General features: G+C 26.7%; 2 protein-coding genes across 2 annotated transcripts; one reads left to right on the forward strand and one right to left on the reverse strand.

Moving 5' to 3' along the window:
* Positions 1-9,551: 9,551 nt before the first annotated feature.
* LOC112592410 (zinc finger protein 774) lies at positions 9,552-16,598 on the forward strand. The gene is made up of 4 exons (XM_025336444.1): positions 9,552-9,909; positions 14,613-15,281; positions 15,810-15,989; positions 16,105-16,598. The coding sequence occupies exons 2-4, from the start codon at positions 14,628-14,630 to the stop codon at positions 16,531-16,533; spliced, it is 1,263 nt and encodes a 420-aa protein (XP_025192229.1). The 5' UTR covers positions 9,552-9,909; positions 14,613-14,627; the 3' UTR covers positions 16,534-16,598.
* A 775-nt stretch (positions 16,599-17,373) lies between these two features.
* Positions 17,374-20,549, reverse strand: LOC112590969 (proliferating cell nuclear antigen). The gene is made up of 5 exons (XM_025334591.1): positions 20,329-20,549; positions 20,063-20,228; positions 17,798-17,942; positions 17,593-17,732; positions 17,374-17,527 (listed from the first exon to the last, which is right to left on the reverse strand). Exons 1-5 carry the CDS (start codon positions 20,547-20,549, stop codon positions 17,420-17,422), a joined length of 780 nt encoding a protein of 259 aa, XP_025190376.1. The 3' UTR covers positions 17,374-17,419.
* Positions 20,550-20,924: the final 375 nt, after the last annotated feature.

Here is a 20,924-nt window from a genome sequence, read left to right on the forward strand (position 1 = left end):
TTACAAGCGTTTTTATTCATTCATCAATTGTTATCAAAATTCACAGTAAAAAATTAACAAAAATCAAAAATTTAAATTGTTTATAAATATATCAAAAAATTTAAAAATTATACCATAAACAAAAAATAATAATATAAATACTCAGAAAAGATGTCAAGTTTCTGCGATCATTTATTTTTGAATTACAACAAAATAAAAAATTAATTTAATTAAAAATTTAGTTAGCAATTTTTATCAATTTGTTTAAATATAAAAATATTGAAAATGTAAAAACTTATAAATAGGTTAAAATTATTCTATGTATGAATAGATTCTCAATGGTATTTTTTATAAAATAATTGTTGTTGGAGTTTTTTCAGAATTTACTACGTAAATGTCAAATTTGATATAGGTATCTATTTCATTATTCAGTGACCTACTTACTTAAATACTTAATGCCTAAGAAGTAAGAACATTCAATATCTCGTACAGTAAACCAACTTCCTTATAGTTGTTCTTAATTACCTTGTTTTTAGAACCATCCCTGTAATGAAAAATCATTATTGGATTGGCCATACATATAAAGTTTTTATTGATCCTAAAGAAGTTCTTGGTGCCATGTATTAAAACTTTAAAAAAAATGATAATTATATAGATAAATAACCTAGGTACTTACTTTGATAAATGATATAGCTGTTACATTTTTAAATTATGAGATATGAATAGAAAAAATAATATTTATTTTGATTTTTAATATATCTATATTCTATTGCTATTGAAGGGGTGGGAGTTAAGATTTTACGACAAACTTTTTAATCTATTTTTCTATTTCTCCTCTTCTTGAGTACACCATCACTATGTAATTTCAGTACTTAACATTATTTCAAAAAATGAAATACTTTATAGGATAATGCATTTTTACAGTTAAAACTTAAAAGAATCACACTGTATGTACATTAAATATTAACATTAGAACAATGTATGTAACTAGGTAACTTTTTACGCAGTTAATATACCTACCAATATTTACAAATTATTATTAGGTATATATCTATAGGCTATAGCCATGTACAAAGTACATCTACCTAATACCTATGCTCTAACAGTCTAACGTCTATTGTCATGTTTAGCAACCATTTAAAAAATTATGTGTATAGTTATAAAGTTATATCATTTATATTGAGTATGCACCTATCTATTATCTATAGTTACTAAAAATAATAAGTTAAAAAAAAAAAAAATGTTTATTATGCATTGACTTTACAGTTAAAATCACATATTATGATAAACAAAAACAGATAATTCCACTTTAAATATTAATAATATTATAAATAGAACTTCGCAGAACTTTGGAAAGAACTGTTAAAAGCAACAAAAAGTTTTTATGGCTTTTAAGTGCAAAAAATGTGTGTGCAAGATAGGTACAGATGATACAACTGTACAAAAATGCTTATACTTTTTTTGTCTGCCCGTTTATTTGATTTTAATTACACCGGTTGGTATTAACGAATTTCTAGATTATAAAACCGTGTAACACCACGGTTATACATATTTTATCTATATAACCACGAACATCAACTTTTAAATTTCGATAAAGTAATCGAATAGATAATTATTTATCTCAAATACATAATATTATTGATTTTATATCATAGGTGACAATTTATTTCTGATAGTTGATCAACAATTAATTGAAAACTTTTAATTTGAAATGGTAACTTTCATAATTCCAGAAAAATTTTCAATAATTTCTGATAAATTATATGTGTATAACTTATAAAAATAGAGTTTTTTTTAAGGAGATAGTATATAATATTATTTTATATCAGTATTTTGAACTAATACAGTTTTTAGTTTTAACTCAATTATATTATTAATAATATTATGAAAAATTCATTTTATTTAACAGGGTGTTTTTATTTGACTTTGACCCTGTTTTTTTATTTTTGCGAAAGCGATTGTATACAGTACTCACCAGGGATTACCAATTATTAATTTTGGAGACCTATACGGATCGCTATTTGGTGATCCCTAGTGGCTCAATTATTTACTATACATTAATTAATATAGATTATTATAATTTATATTATATAATAAGTATAATATATTAGTTAGAAGATCCATTAAAAATCACAAAAAATAAAAGTAATAATAAAGTAACAAAAAAATTAGCAACAAAATAAATTTTGTTTAAAAACTATTAAACATTTGGCTTTTAACAAAAACAAAGTAAGTTTAAGCATAATATCTCATCATCTTAAATGACTCTTTATACTGAATGATGTTTAATATATATTTTATAGTTACTATAAATTTAAGGCACCTCAGCAAGATATATAAATTTTGTAGTACCTACACAACGTTTCCTAGTGTAATTTATATATCAATATTGATAAATTAGTAGATGATAATTTTAATTAAATCTAAAAGTTTCATTATTTTAAATGTAATTTTAAAATATCTACGTTGGCATTCTTTTTATAAAAACTGCGAGTAGTTACAATAACGATTATGTTTATGCGCACAACTTTGTGTAGGTGTAAATAGTGTAGTACATTAATGTACTTCACCAATGCTCGATCAGAATTTAGTCATTTTAATGAAACCGTGTAGTTACTCGCGTGCAATCGATCGTGCCACAGTGTAATGTTAAGCGTCATACTTATATTTCACTGTTGTTTTTATTTATTTCTATAATTCTTAACAGCTATAGGCTATAGCATATAAAGTTCTATATATTATTTATATAATCTATAGACTAAAATATATATTGCACAATAAACCGTTTATAATATAAATAACAATATGAATTTAAATCCACTAAGTGGCCATGGAAAAATTGGACACACAGAAAAAAGACAATGTATCAAAATGACCAGAATAAAATACGTTCAAAAACAAAAAAAAAGTGAACAAAAATTTACTATAATGGTATATGAATCTTACAATATATACCTTCCAGAATTATGTTGCTGCAATAAATTACCATTATACAACGGCGTATGTCGTATTTACAAATTTATTTTATCGGTGGAGGAGGGAGGGGTCATAATAGTGAAATATTTTTTATAAATCGATATAAAATGCTCAAACTTAATTTTATTCTGTTTTTGTATTAACTAATTATTTAAGAATTTAAATTAAACACATCTCGAATCATATTATAAACTGTAGTTCTCTTTTTTTATTTGTCAATTCATCAATAACTTAATCGATATAAATATTTAAATCTCGATGAATCGATAACATGACAAGTATTTTCTGAAACAAATTTTTTTGAGGTTATTAATAAATATTTACCTCAGATATTGAATTCCTTAAGTATGTTTTTATTCGTTTTAATGTCGAAAAATCTCTCGGCTATTACAGTCCTAACAGCAATGTGGCTAGAATTTGTAAAAACTTGAAAATATTTAAATACATATCATATTACATATTAATAGAGCTTCTATTGCGTTTTTAGGTTTTGTAGGCAGTGAATTAGTTTTTTTAACTAAGTTAAAATATCTTTATTGTGATCAATTAAATCAATACTTAAATGATAGATTAATTTATAAAAGTCTTCAGTGTTGGAAGTAATAACTTCTGATAATAAACTACTAAAAACTGAAAGTGTGATTTTATGTTCAATGAATCTACACTTTATTTCAAATATAAATATATCCTAAAAATACAAAAATCAAAATTATATTATGGTTTATATAATTGATTATTTATTCTATTTTGTTAAAATTATCTGAACGTCCAACTTTTTAGTTAATATTGACACATCTTGAAAAATATTTTAAATTCATTTTCAGGCGTATTTCTAAAATGTTCAAATTCTTTTGGCGTGTCTTCTACCAAAATAACAGCCTTTCTTAAATCAATATTTGTATTTTGAAAACTTTTCAATAACTGCAATCCAAATGCAAATATTTTAGAAAATACCATTATACGTAAATTACAAAAAAGTCAAATTGCAAAATTGCATTTTTTAAATTATTTGCTTGAGAGGATTATTCGATTACTATTTAATAATCAGCGATTGTTAGGTATATTTTATTATGTAGTTTTCTTCCAGTCACTATTCGAGTCAAACAAATATTATGTTAAATGTATGATGTATAGACTAAAAAAAAACAGTTTAGTATTATTCCGAATGCCATCATATTATTATTATTTTTTTTTTTTAAGACATTCTTTGCTGTAGTTACCTACAAAAATTTATTTTTTTTTCATTATGATTTTCAAAATAAACAAATTATTATAATATTATTGAATGACATGTTTAAAATTTAAGATCTTTAAATATTTTATTCTATTTATTATTATTTTTTTTTTTTTTTTTTTTTTTTTTGGGGGGGGGGGGGTTAAGTTTTAAGCACACTTATATAGATTACACTACTAAAAATATTCGCGTAATTACATACAAGGCTGTGTGTAAGTTAAAAATAATTTAACGCAGCCATTGCAGATCGTGGTGATCAATAAGTGGTATCCGCGGTAGGTATTTATTATGCATGTATCATTTTAAAACTGTACAAGATAAAAATATGTTTTACAGTGATGATTAACATTATCGCGCACATAATCTAAATAAATCATAAAGTTACACAGTCTATGAATCATTATATGCTAAAAAATAAATGAAAAACTGCAAATTTGATCGTTTATATGCACATCTCATCATCTCGACTCTACATCACACACGCATATATAGGTATATAGGTACAAGGTACTTTAATAATGTATAATACATAAATTATAATTTATTGTATACTCTATCAATGCAATATGTGCGTAAATACAAATAATTTTAAAATATTTGTCAACTTATTATATTATTATACATGATATTATGTACGTGTGTGTAATAATATGCAGCATATATATCGTTAGCGGGGGAAAAAAATCAATAGCGCGTACTAAGTGCGTGCGTCGCGGGTGTTCTTTATTATTATATTATTCAATACGCACAATCACTGCGTAAATAATAATGTACGTTACATATTATCATATACCTAGGCAGCTTGGTATATTATTTTAATATTTTTTCAATGTGTAAAACGCGCTTAAAAGTAAACCATAATTCCCACAACTCGTTTCTTTAACGGAAACGATAGCGGATCAGATAAAAATATAAAAACCAACAGTATTTTAGTAAAACCCGGCAGGTCGAGGAAGCGAAACGGAACCAATTATAATATCCGAACTCTGCAACTTGCAGTCCATATTTTGGTACATCGCCTTCACATGCGTTAACTATGCACGTATTCATTATGTGTTGTTTATTATTATTATTATTATTATTATTATTTAAGTTAAAATAGGATGCTATTCGCAACTACCTCACTAATTGGGATAAAAATAAAAACTTTAACGCTGCAGTGGTGGCGGCCATTCGTATTATAGGTAGTAATAAAATAAATTATAAATAATATATTGTCATAAAAATGATTATAAATAAGTAATAATCTTCATTACCTGTTAAATCTGTAAAAATATAATTTAATATTTTAATGTACCTATATAATGAAATATTTTTAACGTGTGTCGCAAACAAACGCTGTTTTATTTATAAACTGCACGTCTGTAGCCTGTACAGTCTATAATATTATTCGGAATAATTGCACAGCTGTAATTGCATGTCGGCGGACGTTATTTAATATTATAATATTGTATGTAATCATATAAATTATTATATATCATGAGATAATGTCTACATTTGTCGTTAACATATTTTTAGTTTTTTTTTGTTTTTTTAAAGAAATGTACAACTATATAAATATGCACAACAATAATGATAATAGTGATAAAAAAAAAAAAGAAAGACAAACAATAGTACGAAAAACATGATGTAGGAGCTGGGTACTCAGTAGAGCTACCTATTTTGATTAACGGTGAGAAGGGTGTACCCTATACATAATGCAGTCGAGTGAGTGTTAAAACATACAAATGGATATACATAATAATATAATATTATAATATTATTGTGATAAATTCGAATCGAAATAGTGCATCGAAATGTAAACGGAACAAGTAGATAATATGAAGTAAATAATAAGTATACACTACTGATATTCTGGTCGCCGTTGGTTGAATGAAATAATGTTATTGATCGGTTAACAATATTCGAATAATGTAAAATATATAGGTGTTATATATTATATTATGCTGTTTAGTCGTGACGAAATATAATGTATAGTAATGGTAAATTTATACACACGCATAGACATTTTAAAGTTGTTTTAAATCAAAAATACATTGTTAGTGTGAATTATAATAAAACATCCAAACTTTAATTGCATTTTTAAGTTGTTAAATCAATCAAATACTGTTCAATATTAACATGTTTAAAATAAAAATATTATACAAGATATTATAATTTTAATATTATGAGTTATGAAATGGCTATTTTAAAACTAAGTTAGTTTCCAAAAAAATTCTAAAATAAATTGTTATTTTAACTCTAGTAATTTGTTTAAATTTTTGAAATATTGAATTATTTAGTTGTTTTGTTATATGAATTTTATCATTAAAAAGAGTATACATTTTCAAATCAAATTATTTGACAGTATAACTAAATATATTAATATGTCAATATCAATATATTTAATATACATTATAACTACATACCTAATTAGCTATTTTATATTTTAGTTTCGATTTATTAGTTATTATTGTAGTTTATTCAGAATTTGAATACAGTGAAACCTCTATTAATGGACACCTCTCAATAGTGAACCCTTCCCAATAGTGGACACTTCTAAATTCCCCGGCAAAAATGTATGCGTATAATAGGAGTTATAACCTCTTAGTAGTGGACACTCCTAATAGTGGACGTGGACACAATAAACTGGTACCAAATTAAAAATTACCTCTCATAAATGGACACAATACATGTATATATCGAAAACGTTTAATAAAAATATTATATTTATCTGTTATATATTCGTTCATATTTTATCTTATCTTAATGGTTTTCCTATTCGAAAAATTACTAATGGTTCGGTTATGTGTTCGGTCGTTAGTCGTGTGCAGCACATTGTGTGAACACGTACCTACATTTTTATACTACATACATATATTTTTAATACATACATACATATACATATTTATATTATAATTAGAGCGCGGATTTCTATGCCATTGCATATTTTTTTCCTTTTAATATTTTTGGATTTTTGTCAGTTATCTCCACGAATTATCATAATTTGAAGCTAATGGTGAAATTTTTTTTTGCATATTTCTGCATATTTGAAGGTTATTGCATATTTTTGCATATTTTGACAAAATTCAAAATTTATTGCATATTGAAGCGAAAATTTAAAAAAATGTATAGGATAATATTTTGTCAAGTAGAATGATTTAAAATTTATATCTATTCATTTGGCATTTTTAGTGATAAAAATAGTCATAAAAAAAACTGGAAACTCGAAATATGACTTTATATCTAAGCTTTTCAATAATTGACGAAACGAAAGAAAAAATGCATTCTATTCCTGGATTGAAAGGTGTAACACTTACAACAAAATTAAACGAGCTTTCCAATAAAAATGAAGGTCTGAAAATTCTACGAAAAATTAATTCAGTGTTATTAAGTGAAAACGTTCATCTTGAAGATCTTTATCAAGATCCGACAATACTAAGTTGCTTCAAATATGCCCCAATAACTTCGGTTGACGTCAAACGTTCGTTCTCAGTCTTTAAAAATATGTTAATCGATAAATGATACAACTTCACAGAAGAAAAACTTGAAATGCATATGATTATTAATTTTAATAATAAATACAATTTTAAAAATAAATTAAGTTTAGAAATTATTTATTATTAAGTATTTAAGTAATTAATTATTATAAGTTTTATTGTAAATTTTAAATAAATAAAAAATTCTTGTATATTTTTGCATATTTTCATAATTTTGACTGCATATTTTCATTATTTTTACTGCATATTATATGCCATATTTCGATACTTTTAAGTGCATAAAAATCCGCGCTTTAATTATAATATACATAATATAAATAATAAATTAATATTCCAATGTATATGTTCATATACAGTGTACATATAACCAATTTCCTATAGTGTCTCCCTATAGTGAACATTTAGTAATTTTTTGTAAATGTCCACTAAGTAAAGGTTTTCTCAATAGTGGACAACTCTCTATAGTGGACAATTTTTAATTCCTCGTGGCTGTCCACTATATAGAGGTTTCACTGTAGTGTTATTTTAATCAAGAATTTATTTATATACATTATATTTAAATATTATTTTGTATTAAATTCTGATAATAGTGATGAGTGTGAGGTTGATTTTTATGATTAGGTTAAAAATATTTTTATAGCGGAAATAATACTTAAATATTAAGGGAGGTTTCTTGTAACAAATTGGGTCCAACTGGTATTTTGGGATAAAAATATTTAGTGCCCTAACTTAACAGGAATATGTACTTGGCCGCAATTACACAATACGCCAACACCTGAGATTTTCAACAAAATCAATTTTGTTTTTTTATTATAATTCAAAAATAAATAATCACTAACCGTAGATATTTGAAAATGTTCACTAAATATTTGAGTTAGTATATTTTTGACATTTATAATTTTCAAAATGTTTTGACTACTTATAATTAATTTTTTTTAGTTTTATTTTTAATTACGTTGATGAGAAAAAAAGGTTCTATAAGTCAAATATGTAGTATGTACTTTGTGAACTGAACAGATATACATTATACGCATAGAATATAGGAATATTACTAACCCAAATATGATCTGTATTATATATACATAGGTACAGTAAATGAATATCGATGGACTGCACGATTCAAAATTTCAAATTTAATATACAAGTCTAGTTTTAACAGAAATACAACATTTTGTAAAATATATTTTCCGTGTATATACTATGTATTAAGTATTACTTTATGTGTCTCACAAGATCGTCTTAGTCCTCAGATTCTAAATAATATATTATAACATATTGTAGACGAATAAAACAAGATGGATAATTTACTTGTACATAGTGTACTAGTGTACACCATATAGGTATTTAGACTGTTTATACATCTTGCGTGTTTCATTATCTACGGATTGGTTAGAGTATTGATGGGATATCGTCATAAATGAATATAAAATCAAGTCTCTCAAACGCTTGTGCACAGATCACATGCGTATATACTACCCTAGTCGGTTAATCAAATTATATTTAATGTATAAGACTGTTTGCCATATAATATTGTATTAGTACAAAGGAATAATAATATAAATCGTATTATTATATATTATAACTATATAATAGCATACGCATTTATTTATTATATAAATTATAATATTATATGGATAAAATATTATATAGCGAGTAATATGATCTGCAGCGTCACGGCGGTCGTCGTTTAATGCTATCCGCCGACTTGCCAAGGAGGTTGGGTTTTTCGGCAATAAGCTCCCCCCCGCCGCCGCGGAGGCGCCACCGCCCTGTACAGCGCCGGGGCAGATGGGGCGAAGAGAGGCGCGTTCGGATGTATAACGTGGTGGCGGCGGCGGCGGCGCGTGCTCGGTATATATAGTGTGCTACGACTACTGCGACTACTACGGAACAGTGGCGGCCGCCGCGTCATCGGCGGTGCCAAAATCAATAATCAGTATTGTTTATCGATTTTTTTCTCTGCGCTCAACCGTCGCTGAAGCCGCGCGCGTTTCCCGTACAAGCCGCCCCCGTGCAGTGTGCGTATAGCGCGTGTACATGCTCCTGTCTCGCCGACCGCTTATTTTCTCCGCTCCGACCAGTGCGTCGCCTGTCCGCCCTGTGCAGCAGCCGCCGTACACGCATCGCCGCCGTCAGCAGCTGCCGGACTTGTTGTCGTAGTCGCGGGCCATCGGCTGCAGCGTAGCAGTTGGTGACTTGCCGTTGTGGATCCGTTACCGGACGAAGGGCTAGCGATCGCAGGTAAAAAGAAAAAAAAATGTGTGATGGAAACGCCGGGTGTGATCTGTCGTGGTCGCGAGTGTACCGCGTGTTTGGCACGTATAGTACTTATATATATATACACAGATAGTGGTGGCACGTCCGCACCGCCGCCGCCACTGCACGTCTATAAGACGATACTAATTACGACACTTACGAGTCGCTACTAACGATAATAGGTACCTACACTATTACGATGTAAGTAATACCACGTTAATTCTATATTTCTAGCTGGTGATCGAAACGCCGGGGTAAAAAGTTCGTTCGTAAACCGGTTGCCGTCTTGGGCTATTCACGCGAGGAGTAATTATTATCATTGTTTCAAGCTTCTGCAGTGGGCTTAAATCATGTACATTGTATAGTGTCTATTGGTAAATGAATCATCATCACATCGCATATAACTTTATTATGTGTTTAAAATTTACCAGCTACTTCGACCGGCTGTGGTGCGTCTTGCGTTGTGCATACTATTGCAAACGATTCGTCAAAATTGCTCATTGCTCATCCCCCAGCGTTTTCCTTTTAAATGATGCATTTTTTCAAAATTATTATTATTTTTTCAAATTTTTAAGCACACATTTATTCTGCTTAATAATTTACAGTGAACAAATTTTAGTGGATTATCCTACACATTATTAAAATATTATAGTACCCATTAGATATGAACATTTCTCTGCGTATTCAATTAGCCAATGTATAATTATTTTATTATTATCATTGTAAATATTAAGAATAAACTTGATAGTTCCACCCACGCGTAAATCCGTATGGCATTGATTTTCGTGTATCGTTACTCTATACAGTGTATATAGTGCAGAAAATGCGATGATCGCGCAAAAAACTACCCCAGCAAGTGAGCTTTACATTATTATGATTTTCTGTAACTTAAATATTTATTATTTTATTGTTGACTAAAAATTGCACAATCAGTAATTTGTTATTTACGATAAGCACAACGTACAGATGTTGTGGGTTAATATTTTTAAAGGGCCTCTCCTGTTTAATACCAAATAAATAAATACAATTAAATATATACATATGTATATTATAAATTACAGATACCTGCCCTTTACCACAATGATAAAGAGGCAATTGAGTGCTGAAAATTCCTTAGTTTAATTTTAGTATAAACAATTGACCATAGTTCCAAAATGTTATAAATTAAGAAAATATTTTATTTTATTTAAAATTTTAAGTATCTACTCTTATTCATTTTTTAATTATTATAATAAAATGATAAAAATCGTTTCAGAAAAAATAATTAGTTTACTGATGAATATGTAATGTCGTAAAAATTTGAACTTCAAATGCTAATAAAAAATTAATTTAACTTTCAGTAATATTTTTTATTTTACTTTAAAAAACTTAAACTTTGTAATAAAATTTCAAATTTTAAGTATGAATATATTAAATATGTTATGAATAAAATACAAAATAATTTACTAATTTTTGCGATTTTGCGATTTTGATAAAATGTATTTAAACTTTAACTTAAAACACTAAATAAATGTTTTCAAAGTATTAATTATAAAATACTTTTTATATTTTTGTGATTTTGACGTATTTTATGAATGTTTTAAAATTCAAATAGTTAAAAAGTATTTGTGTCGTATTTTCGATGTTCTTTTATGTCTATAAGAACTTATGAAAAATCTTGTATTAAATTTTCATAAATTTTTAATCACAAACAAAAATATTATCACTAGGGCCCGAAATTATATGCATTTGCGTGTTTTTTTTAACAGTCCAAAAAATAGCTATGTAAGCTTCAAGTTTGATTTGTAGTCAATAGATCCGAAATATAAGGTTTAATTTTGCATATTTTGTCATTTTTTGACATGTGCTGCATATTTCTGTATTTTATGATTTTTTATTGCATATACCAATACAGTTTTTAAGTGCATAATATGTAATATTAAAAAATAATGTAAATAACGTATTCATAGTTATATGAATACATATAGTCCATGTAATTTGACAAAGTCGTTTTCTTATCTTATCTAAAACCTATCGGGACAAGTAGTAACCTGTTATTAAGTTTTAGTGAATCATACATTAACTGTGTTTGTTGTGATCCGAGTGCGCGTAACTTTTATTCGATTTTATTTATTTATATTTAATGAAAATAAAAGACTTTTTTAATGAATATTTTTGTATATTTTTTAGTTTATAGGATATATTTCTATAAAATAAGAGCATAAAGACATATTTTATAGTACATATTTCTGAGGTTTTTAGAGCATATAAATCCGGGCCCAAATTATCACTTATCGCATGTACATTAATTGAATACAAAACTATTATATAAGCTTAAAATTTCAAATATTTATAAATAGCATGAAAACAGCAAAAATATTTTAAAAATTATTTAAGTTTAAAAAATATTTAGATATATATAAATATTTAATGAAAATACCAGTTATTTCTATAACTATATGTCTGAATCAAGTTCAATAAAAAAAAAAAATCGATTTTGGCGAAAAATGAAAATTGAAGATTTTACTATTTTTTTTTATTTTTAACCAAAGTCACTTAAATATTAGAAGCCACTTCAAAGTTTCAAAAATGATTATAGAAAAAGATAAAAATTATTTTATATTATATTATATTATTATAAGATCAATCATCCCTCATCCTCAATATAAAATTATGCATCAGTTCTAGTTTACACATAAAGTTATTACTGAAAGTAAGGTAATAATTAAACTGCTTTTAAATATATATATATATAAAATGAATACATTTTATAATATAATATTAGTATGATACTAGAAGATACTAATATAAATATAATATATATATATATGTGTATATATAATCAATAGTTAGTACCTATTATAGACGAATTGTAGTTGAAAATTATATAATATATTATACAATTAATCAATATAAATCAAAAATGTCTATAATTAGCTAAAAAAATCAAAATTTTTTAAGAATTTTATCATGGCTATAAAATACTAATACAAATATTAAGTAAAAACAGTCTATTTACGATTATTTATTTTCAAATTACCTACAAAAAAAAAAAAACCGATTTTGTCTAAAATAAATGGTGTTAAACGTTGATTAAATATATTTTTTTCAATTTTTCCTGATTATTTCAAAAAGTAGAAACTGGTAATAAATTTTACCTCAAAGTAAAAACTAAATTCAATTTGCGACAAAATATCCATGTTCGATATAAAAAAATGAAGATTGATTAAAATGAAACATATTTTCTGCTAAAAAGTAGCCGTAAAAATAACGTATAGTTAATACATCATTGTAAAATCAATACATTTATTGCTACAACCAAATTTAAAATAGAAATAATTCAACGCTAAATCATAGTTCATTACTTTAAAACCTAGGGCAAAAGAGAATTGATATAGGTAATATAGAGTAATACTGTATAATTTTTATAAACTTTTAACGACTCATAAGTTTTAATAATGGAACCATTAGAAATTTATAACCGTTTATAAAATTTCGTTGAAGAAGTATAGAGCTATTGTAATATTTGTAATTGTAATATAACCTTATATGAAAAGTTTATCATCTTGTATCAATATTTTGATGTTTATAATGTACTTAACATTAAATATTATATGTATACGTAGGTATTTTAAACATTATTTTTGTACGATTCGTGGAAAGAGTGAGGGAAGAGTGTACATTGGGAGTTTCTAATCCTCCTTCTCATAAATCATGTATTAAGTATGGTCTACTTGGTCTAGTATGATACCTTGGTACCCACTACCTTACCGGTTATACCAATATACTTGAGTATACGACGATTAAGTATAAATATATCTAAAGTATTGTTTATATTAAGTTTTATCGATAAAATATTTAACAAAATTTTACTATTTCACTGATATTCTCCTATAAACATTAAAATAATATTATGTGAATAATATTGTCATATAGTTCAATATTATTATTTGATTTATGTATGTAATTATATTTATATGAACGCATATATATAAATAGCCCAAATATCATAATTACAATGTTATGTATATTTTAAATTTTAATAAATTAAATATGATGTTACCTATATTTTAATGTGTATAATTAGTAATTGCTATAATATTAATAACATACATAAACTCATATTAAATTGTTAGGTGCACAATGTACTTAATAATTAAGATAATAAAATATTATCGTTTTTAAAATGTTGATACTTTTGTAGCCTGTTGAATATAAATATAATATAGATTATAGATTATTAAATAATATAGGTACCTTAATTACCAAAATAAATGAAGTACCTAAGTTGCTAATGAAATTTTAGTGAATAATTTAATTAAATATATACTATTTTCATTTGTATAAAATTATTATTTTAATTAAAATATTCTTAAGTAGGTACCGATTAATACAATTAAAAAAAGCTACTGATTTATCGTGTGTCATGGATATATAGATTGAAATCAGCGATATTACAGTTTTAACAACTCCATAGATCTATCGAATTATTAAACATAGAAAGATAAAATAAACAATTGTATTTACAGTTTATAATACAATAAATAATTAAATATGATAAGTTTAAGATAAAATATAATAACATGTAAATGTTGAAGGGAGTTGGCATTGGTGGAAATTGGATGATTATATTAAATGCATATTATTAAAAAACTACCTACCTACTTACAATAAGGCTATAAATAAATTCAAATGCTTTTTCGTTGCAGATTACCATTGGAATTATGTCCAACATGGCAAATGCTGAAAACTACCAATTAAAATGGCATAGTCACGGTGCTCATTTACATTCGACTATTGCAACGTTACACGGCACCACGGCGTTCACGGACGTGACGCTGAGTACGACCGACGGCCGCAACGTGTCAGCGCACCGTTTCGTGTTGTCGGCGTGCAGCGCGTACCTAAACCAGGTGTTCCAAAGCTGCCTGTCCAATAATTTGGTCATAGTACTGCCGGCCGATATCAGTTATCGTACGCTTTGTATATTGCTCCAATACATGTACAGCGGCGAAGCAACGGTCACCAACAGTCAGCTGGACCGGGTCCTAAAGGCTGGCGAAGTGTTGAGGGTAAGAGGACTATGCCGGAGTAACGAGAACACGGTAGGCGTTGTGCCCAGACAGCAGACACCCGACAACAACAAGGACGACAAGTCGAAGCAAAAGTCCAAAGGTGATATGCCGCTATCAGTGCTGTCTGATGGCAACGAAAATAAAGAAAACGAAAAAGACAAGGACAACGACGACGGCGAGGTGAAGAAAGAAAATTCGGAAAACGAAGACCCCATGCACAACGCACTGCAACTGGAAATCACCGTCAAGGAAGAACCGTTGGAATGGAACGACAGTGATCGAACTGAAATGACCATTCAACCGGTAAGAGATTTTAAAAAGTATTCACCAAGCACTAAACTATTGAAAGTAATAGGTTACCTAATATGTTCTTCAAGTAGTCCAAACTGTGAAGTTTTTATTAGGCTATAAATAAAGATATTATTTAGAAGATACCCAACCAATTATAAGAATTTTCGTAGAGAGAAATTGATCATTATCAAATTTAAAGTTAAGGACATACATTATTGGTATTTTGTACGTTGATTTTCTTTCAATGTTTACATTTTTATGGTAGTTTATAATGAATTCGTAAAATATTGTTAAACTAAAAATACTTTTATTTTAAAAGTTGAAACATCGTTAAAAAGCTTGCTATACAAACACGATTAATGTTCTTAACTTTAAGTTTAATAATAACCATTAGGTCAATTCACTCTAATATTAAAGCTAAAAATCTAAAATAGGTTCTACTGAACATAAATTAACTATATTGCACGTGGGTAAAAAAAAAATAAGTAGATACCTACTACCTACCTAATATTTTTCTTTAATAACCTTTACAATTTTCAGGAGCTTTATTCCAATTATGACGATGATGACGAGGAAGCTGATTCTGATTATTACGCTCCATTGACATGTGATATGTGTCAAGAAACATTTCGAACACCAGCCCTTTGGGTTAGGCACATACAAACTCATGAATTAGGCTCAATTACTGATTTACCAAAAAGAAAACGGAGAAAAACAACAGTACGTCTATTATACTAATTTTATGCGCATATAATCTATATCGTTGATAAACTGATTTTTAAAGGTTTAATGTCATATTAATGATTATTTTGTTGTTTTTTTTTAATTAAAAAAGGACGAAGACGACGGAGGTGAGTTACCTCCCTTACGTTGTGAACTATGTCAACAAGAATACCAGACACCCGGTGATTGGGTGCGACATATTCAAAGTGCACACACAGAAGAACAGCTGGCCATTACAAATAGTTTAGCAAGTGGTGGATCAGGAATATTACCCTCAGCTAAACGACCGCGACCAAGAATAATGAATGGCCGCAAAGTATGCCCAACTTGTACCAAGACGTTTCCATCGCATGCGAGCATGTTGATACATAGTCGGACACACACAGGTGAACGACCATACCAATGTGGTGTCTGCAATAAAGGTTTTAATGTAAAAAGTAATCTACTAAGACACATGAGAACATTGCACGACACAGTTATAAGCCCTAACGCCATGGTTGAATACTGTAATGCCCAAGATGAGGTACCCCCTACAACATAAAAATATTTAATTTAACATAATTGTTTACAAATGTAGATTACATTTTTACTTTTTTGGTCTAATTTATTTTTAGAGTTCATGAATAATATAATCAATTGCTAAATGCAAAATTGAATTTACATGGAAACTCTCCAATTTAAATTACTTACCTTAAATTCTTTACATTTTTATTGACAAGCTTATACGTCATCTATTTTGATAAAAAGCTCCTTTAAAATTTTACTTCCAGTAATTTATAAGATCATTTTCAACACAAATGTGTCGGAAAAAAGCATACCAAATTCATACCGTTTTATATGAAATAATGTTACTTTTGTTTTAGTGCAACGCTTCAAACTTTCCAGCATTTTTTTTTTTTAACTTTTACTTAAGTATATCATAGTTTTGATACTAGTACAAAATAAGCAGATGATAAGAATTAAAATTTATTTTTCAACAATGATAAAAAGATCATTGTCTTCCTGCATATATTGAATTATATTATAATATTGTGTAAAATCCTAATAAAATGTATAAAGTGATGTAAAAATAATTAGGATCTCATTTCATTTTACATTATTTTTCAAAGATTTTCTACTTATAGTAAATATTTATTATATTTATCCCAAATCCCAAAGCCCCAAAATAATGTGAAAATGTAATATTAAAAATGTACTTTTATTATATGCTCAGTAATTGAATAATTATTATTAATTACTATACATTACATTACTTTCAGTACTTTATTTTTTATGATCTTATAATGTTGTAAATATTTAATAGAAATAAATGAAAATATTAACATTAAAACTGACTGTTTTCGTGTATACAAAAAAAAATTCTATTGAAATACTCAAAAAATAAGTTTGTTCTTAAGATCTATTTTAGATAAATAATACAATCAAAATTAATCATCTTCTTCAATTTTAGGAGCTAAATAATACCGAATAAAACCCAACTCTTCAATTTGGTATTCTACTACTAATGGAACATCACCAGACATCGATAAAATAACCTAAAAATGAATATATAAATTAGTTAAATATTAACATAACTTTTCAGCAAAATATAATAAAGTACTTGTGGAGATAAAGGAGCTGCTTTGCAAAACAAATTCAGGTAACGACAAGCAAATGTCAAACATACAGCTTGTTGCATTTCAATGGTAACTCCTTCTTCTTCTTTATCAATTGATGCACTTTGAGAAAGTTTGACATTGGCTATATAAATAAAAATAAAAATAATAATTTTGTTGTAAAATTATAATATTATGTTGTTAGCTTACCTGATCCTATGTCACCTGATGTAGAGAATTTTACACCATCTTTGGTACAAGCAATAATAACAGATTCTCCAAACTGACTCAAATCTCTGCAAATTCTTGCAAACTCAGTTGAAGGCATCTTAATTACGCAAGAATAATTTGTTTCCTTAAAATAAAAATAGGTATAAGCATTTATTAATCAAATATTTAAGTTCTATTGTCCTAACAAATTAAAACCCATTGATTATTATATATCAATAAGTATTAATATTTTAAAAACACAATAAATAGAAAAAAAATTATACTTAGTTATAACATTGATCAGAGTAGTCCAACATGCGACCCCCAAATCTTTCCCCCTCCCCCTTAAAAGACTTCTTAAGTAACTTAATTGTCATAATTATATGTTAGTATTAATATGTGATGTAATTTTACAATTTGAAAATAATTTGTATATTAAATAATACGTTTCTAAAAAAATAAAATATAAATAATATCACTTTTTCCTTGGTGTTATTATGAGTGTTAATTAGCCCACCAATTGCAAAAAACTGGACTACCCTAACATAGATTAATACATCAAAATTTTTACTATTAATTATATATATACACACACACACATAATCTATTAAAGCAGAGCTCACTTCAGAAAAACAAATCATTAGTATTAAATATATTAATTTAGAAAAGAAAACATTATTAATAATATCATGTTTAACAAACTGCAGTTGAAATGATAGTTTAGTACAAGTATTAAGTTAATGTATTAATGTACTGTATTTTTAATAATATTGGTTATTGACATAATAATATGTTACAATATAATAAATTATATAACATTTATAATTTTATGGATGATAGAATCATTAATTATAAATAATTATGGGTATTTCTGTAGCATTGATTAAAGAGGGATTAACCAAAGAATATAAGCGGATTATGTTAAATGTTGTCATATCGTTAATATTAATTTGGGATCTCAGTATCCCACTAGTGCTCTTATATTAATTCTTCTAAAATATGCACCATTATACACATTTATTTAATTTATTTCAACTAAAAAGTAAAGAGTATACATTAAATATTAATTTTGTGTATTATTTTATTAAAGTTATTTTAGATAGGACCCCCCCCCCCCAGCCTGAAGCAACAATCCTTTCAATGAGTCTAGTTAAAGTTTAATTGTGATTTTTAAACAACTTGAAATTGATATTTGATTCTATTCCTGAAACTAAGAAAATGTAGTAAAATGTTATAATTAGTTGAATAAAAGTTGATATTACATATTCTAAAATATAAGAATACAAAAATGTATCTACATACCTATAGGTATATTAAATTAACATTAACTTTATATGAGTATACAACTATTTTATCAAATATTATTATCTTTATAAATTTTGAATGAACATATGCTTGATTTTATTAACAATTGTCTAAGGACTAATTGGAAAGGTATAAATTATTAAATAATATAGACAAAAAAAAAAAATATAAAACAGTTATAGGGAGGGGGGATTTATTAATTTATTTTGATGATACTCAAAAAATTACTTTATTCTAGTATATACTTCATTTGATTATTTTTTTTAGGTTTTTCTAAGCTACTAGTATAATCGAATTTTTATATAGTAAACCAAAAATTCAGTACAGAATAAAATTTAATATTTAGATATCAACCATTTTTGTTTCTAGTAAAATTGAAATTATTCCGAAAATGTTGCTAAAAAATTTTTTATATGTGTTCAGATTTTAATCCTGAAGTATTAAAAAAAGAAATTATTCATCTTTTTTTGTAGATAGCAATTAATTTTTAAATATATAATTAGATAAACAGTCTGAAATTGATGTTAATATCATTAGTATGTAAATTTTAGTTGTACTAGGTTAATATTTAATAAAAAAAAAAAATTAATTATTATATTCAAATGCATGACCCCTAGAAAATCCCCTTACTAATCTGAAACAAAATAGGTAGTGTCATCATTGGGTGGCTTCTTCCGTCAAATTTTTCATGTTTTTATTACTCTTAGCAAATTTACTTATTGTTCTACGAATAGATTGTAAATATCATGTAAAAATAAAAAAAAAAAAAAAAATATTCAAACATAAAAATGATAATGTAGTTTAAACATTGTGTTTACAAAATATATGAAATATATTTTAATAGTATAAAATAACTATAATTCGTATGTGGGAATTTCCTATGTTAAGAGATTTGAATTAAAAATAAACAAATATAATCAAAAAAATATATGAATATAAATGTTTTAAGTTTCAACATACAGGAATGCCAAGATGTTCTTGATCCAAATTCATAAGTTTCATTTCATAGTCTGACATTTTCTCCTGGTTTGATGTCTCAAACATAATACTAAGAGTATCTGCATTATCTTGTGCTTTGATAGTCATAATGTCATCATTAGAACAGCATTTCATAATTTTCACCATACTAAAATAATACATGAATGTAATAAATTAATAAACATAGTTCTCATTAACTATTTAACAACATATTACAGGTAGGCAATAATGTGCTTATATAACTATACCTTTCTAGATTAATACCCATTGATAAGTTCCGATCACAACGAAACTTATCAAAACCAGTACTTTTTAAACACATAGATACTAAGCTAACATGGGCGTCATCCATGGCCTGAAGTTGAATCCCAGAATCAGAACAATCAAATGTCGCTTCTTTTAAAAGTTCCTTAATGGCTTCCAAAATCTTTTTGAGCTGGCCACTTTTCAAAAGTCTTGCTTCAAACATGGTTACTGAGTAATTAAGTTAAGAAAAATAAAAAATATTGTTAAGTTATAATTGAAAACACCGACAAGACACCGCAGATTTCAGTGAAAAGAAAATATTTTTTTATTATACAATTTAAGTGATTTTATACATCAAATGATGCTTAGTGCTTGATATACGACGGTCGACAAACTCAAACGACTAGCTATTCACAAAAGATAGCGCCCATAAACGCGGGAAAATGGCGGTACTTGACAATGTGACCAACAGAAGGACTTCCAAGTTATTTAAAATTTAAAACTTTTTTAATGATTCATAATTTAAGTTAAATTTTTCTAAATCGTGTTTTAATTAAATTTATTGAAATATTTTAACCGTTTTTATTTTAATATACCC

Source organism: Melanaphis sacchari, unplaced genomic scaffold (genome assembly GCF_002803265.2).
Source record: "Melanaphis sacchari strain LSU unplaced genomic scaffold, SCAv2.0 Contig0_pilon_pilon, whole genome shotgun sequence".
NCBI classification, from domain to species: domain Eukaryota; kingdom Metazoa; phylum Arthropoda; class Insecta; order Hemiptera; family Aphididae; genus Melanaphis; species Melanaphis sacchari.

What these genes read in the sequence shown, in the direction of transcription:
- LOC112590969 (XM_025334591.1), bottom strand. Translation starts at nt 20,549, where the DNA reads ATGTTTGAAGCAAGACTTTTGAAAAGTGGCCAGCTCAAAAAGATTTTG. An exon ending in AAGAACATCTTGGCATTCCT is followed by an intron (nt 17,943 to 20,062) that starts GTATGTTGAAAC and finishes TTTTATTTTAAG; the next exon opens with GAAACAAATTATTCTTGCGT. An exon ending in ATCAGGTGACATAGGATCAG is followed by an intron (nt 17,733 to 17,797) that starts GTAAGCTAACAA and finishes TTATTTATATAG; the next exon opens with CCAATGTCAAACTTTCTCAA.
- LOC112592410 (XM_025336444.1), top strand. Translation starts at nt 14,628, where the DNA reads ATGTCCAACATGGCAAATGCTGAAAACTACCAATTAAAATGGCATAGT. An exon ending in CTGAAATGACCATTCAACCG is followed by an intron (nt 15,282 to 15,809) that starts GTAAGAGATTTT and finishes TACAATTTTCAG; the next exon opens with GAGCTTTATTCCAATTATGA. An exon ending in GAAAACGGAGAAAAACAACA is followed by an intron (nt 15,990 to 16,104) that starts GTACGTCTATTA and finishes TAATTAAAAAAG; the next exon opens with GACGAAGACGACGGAGGTGA.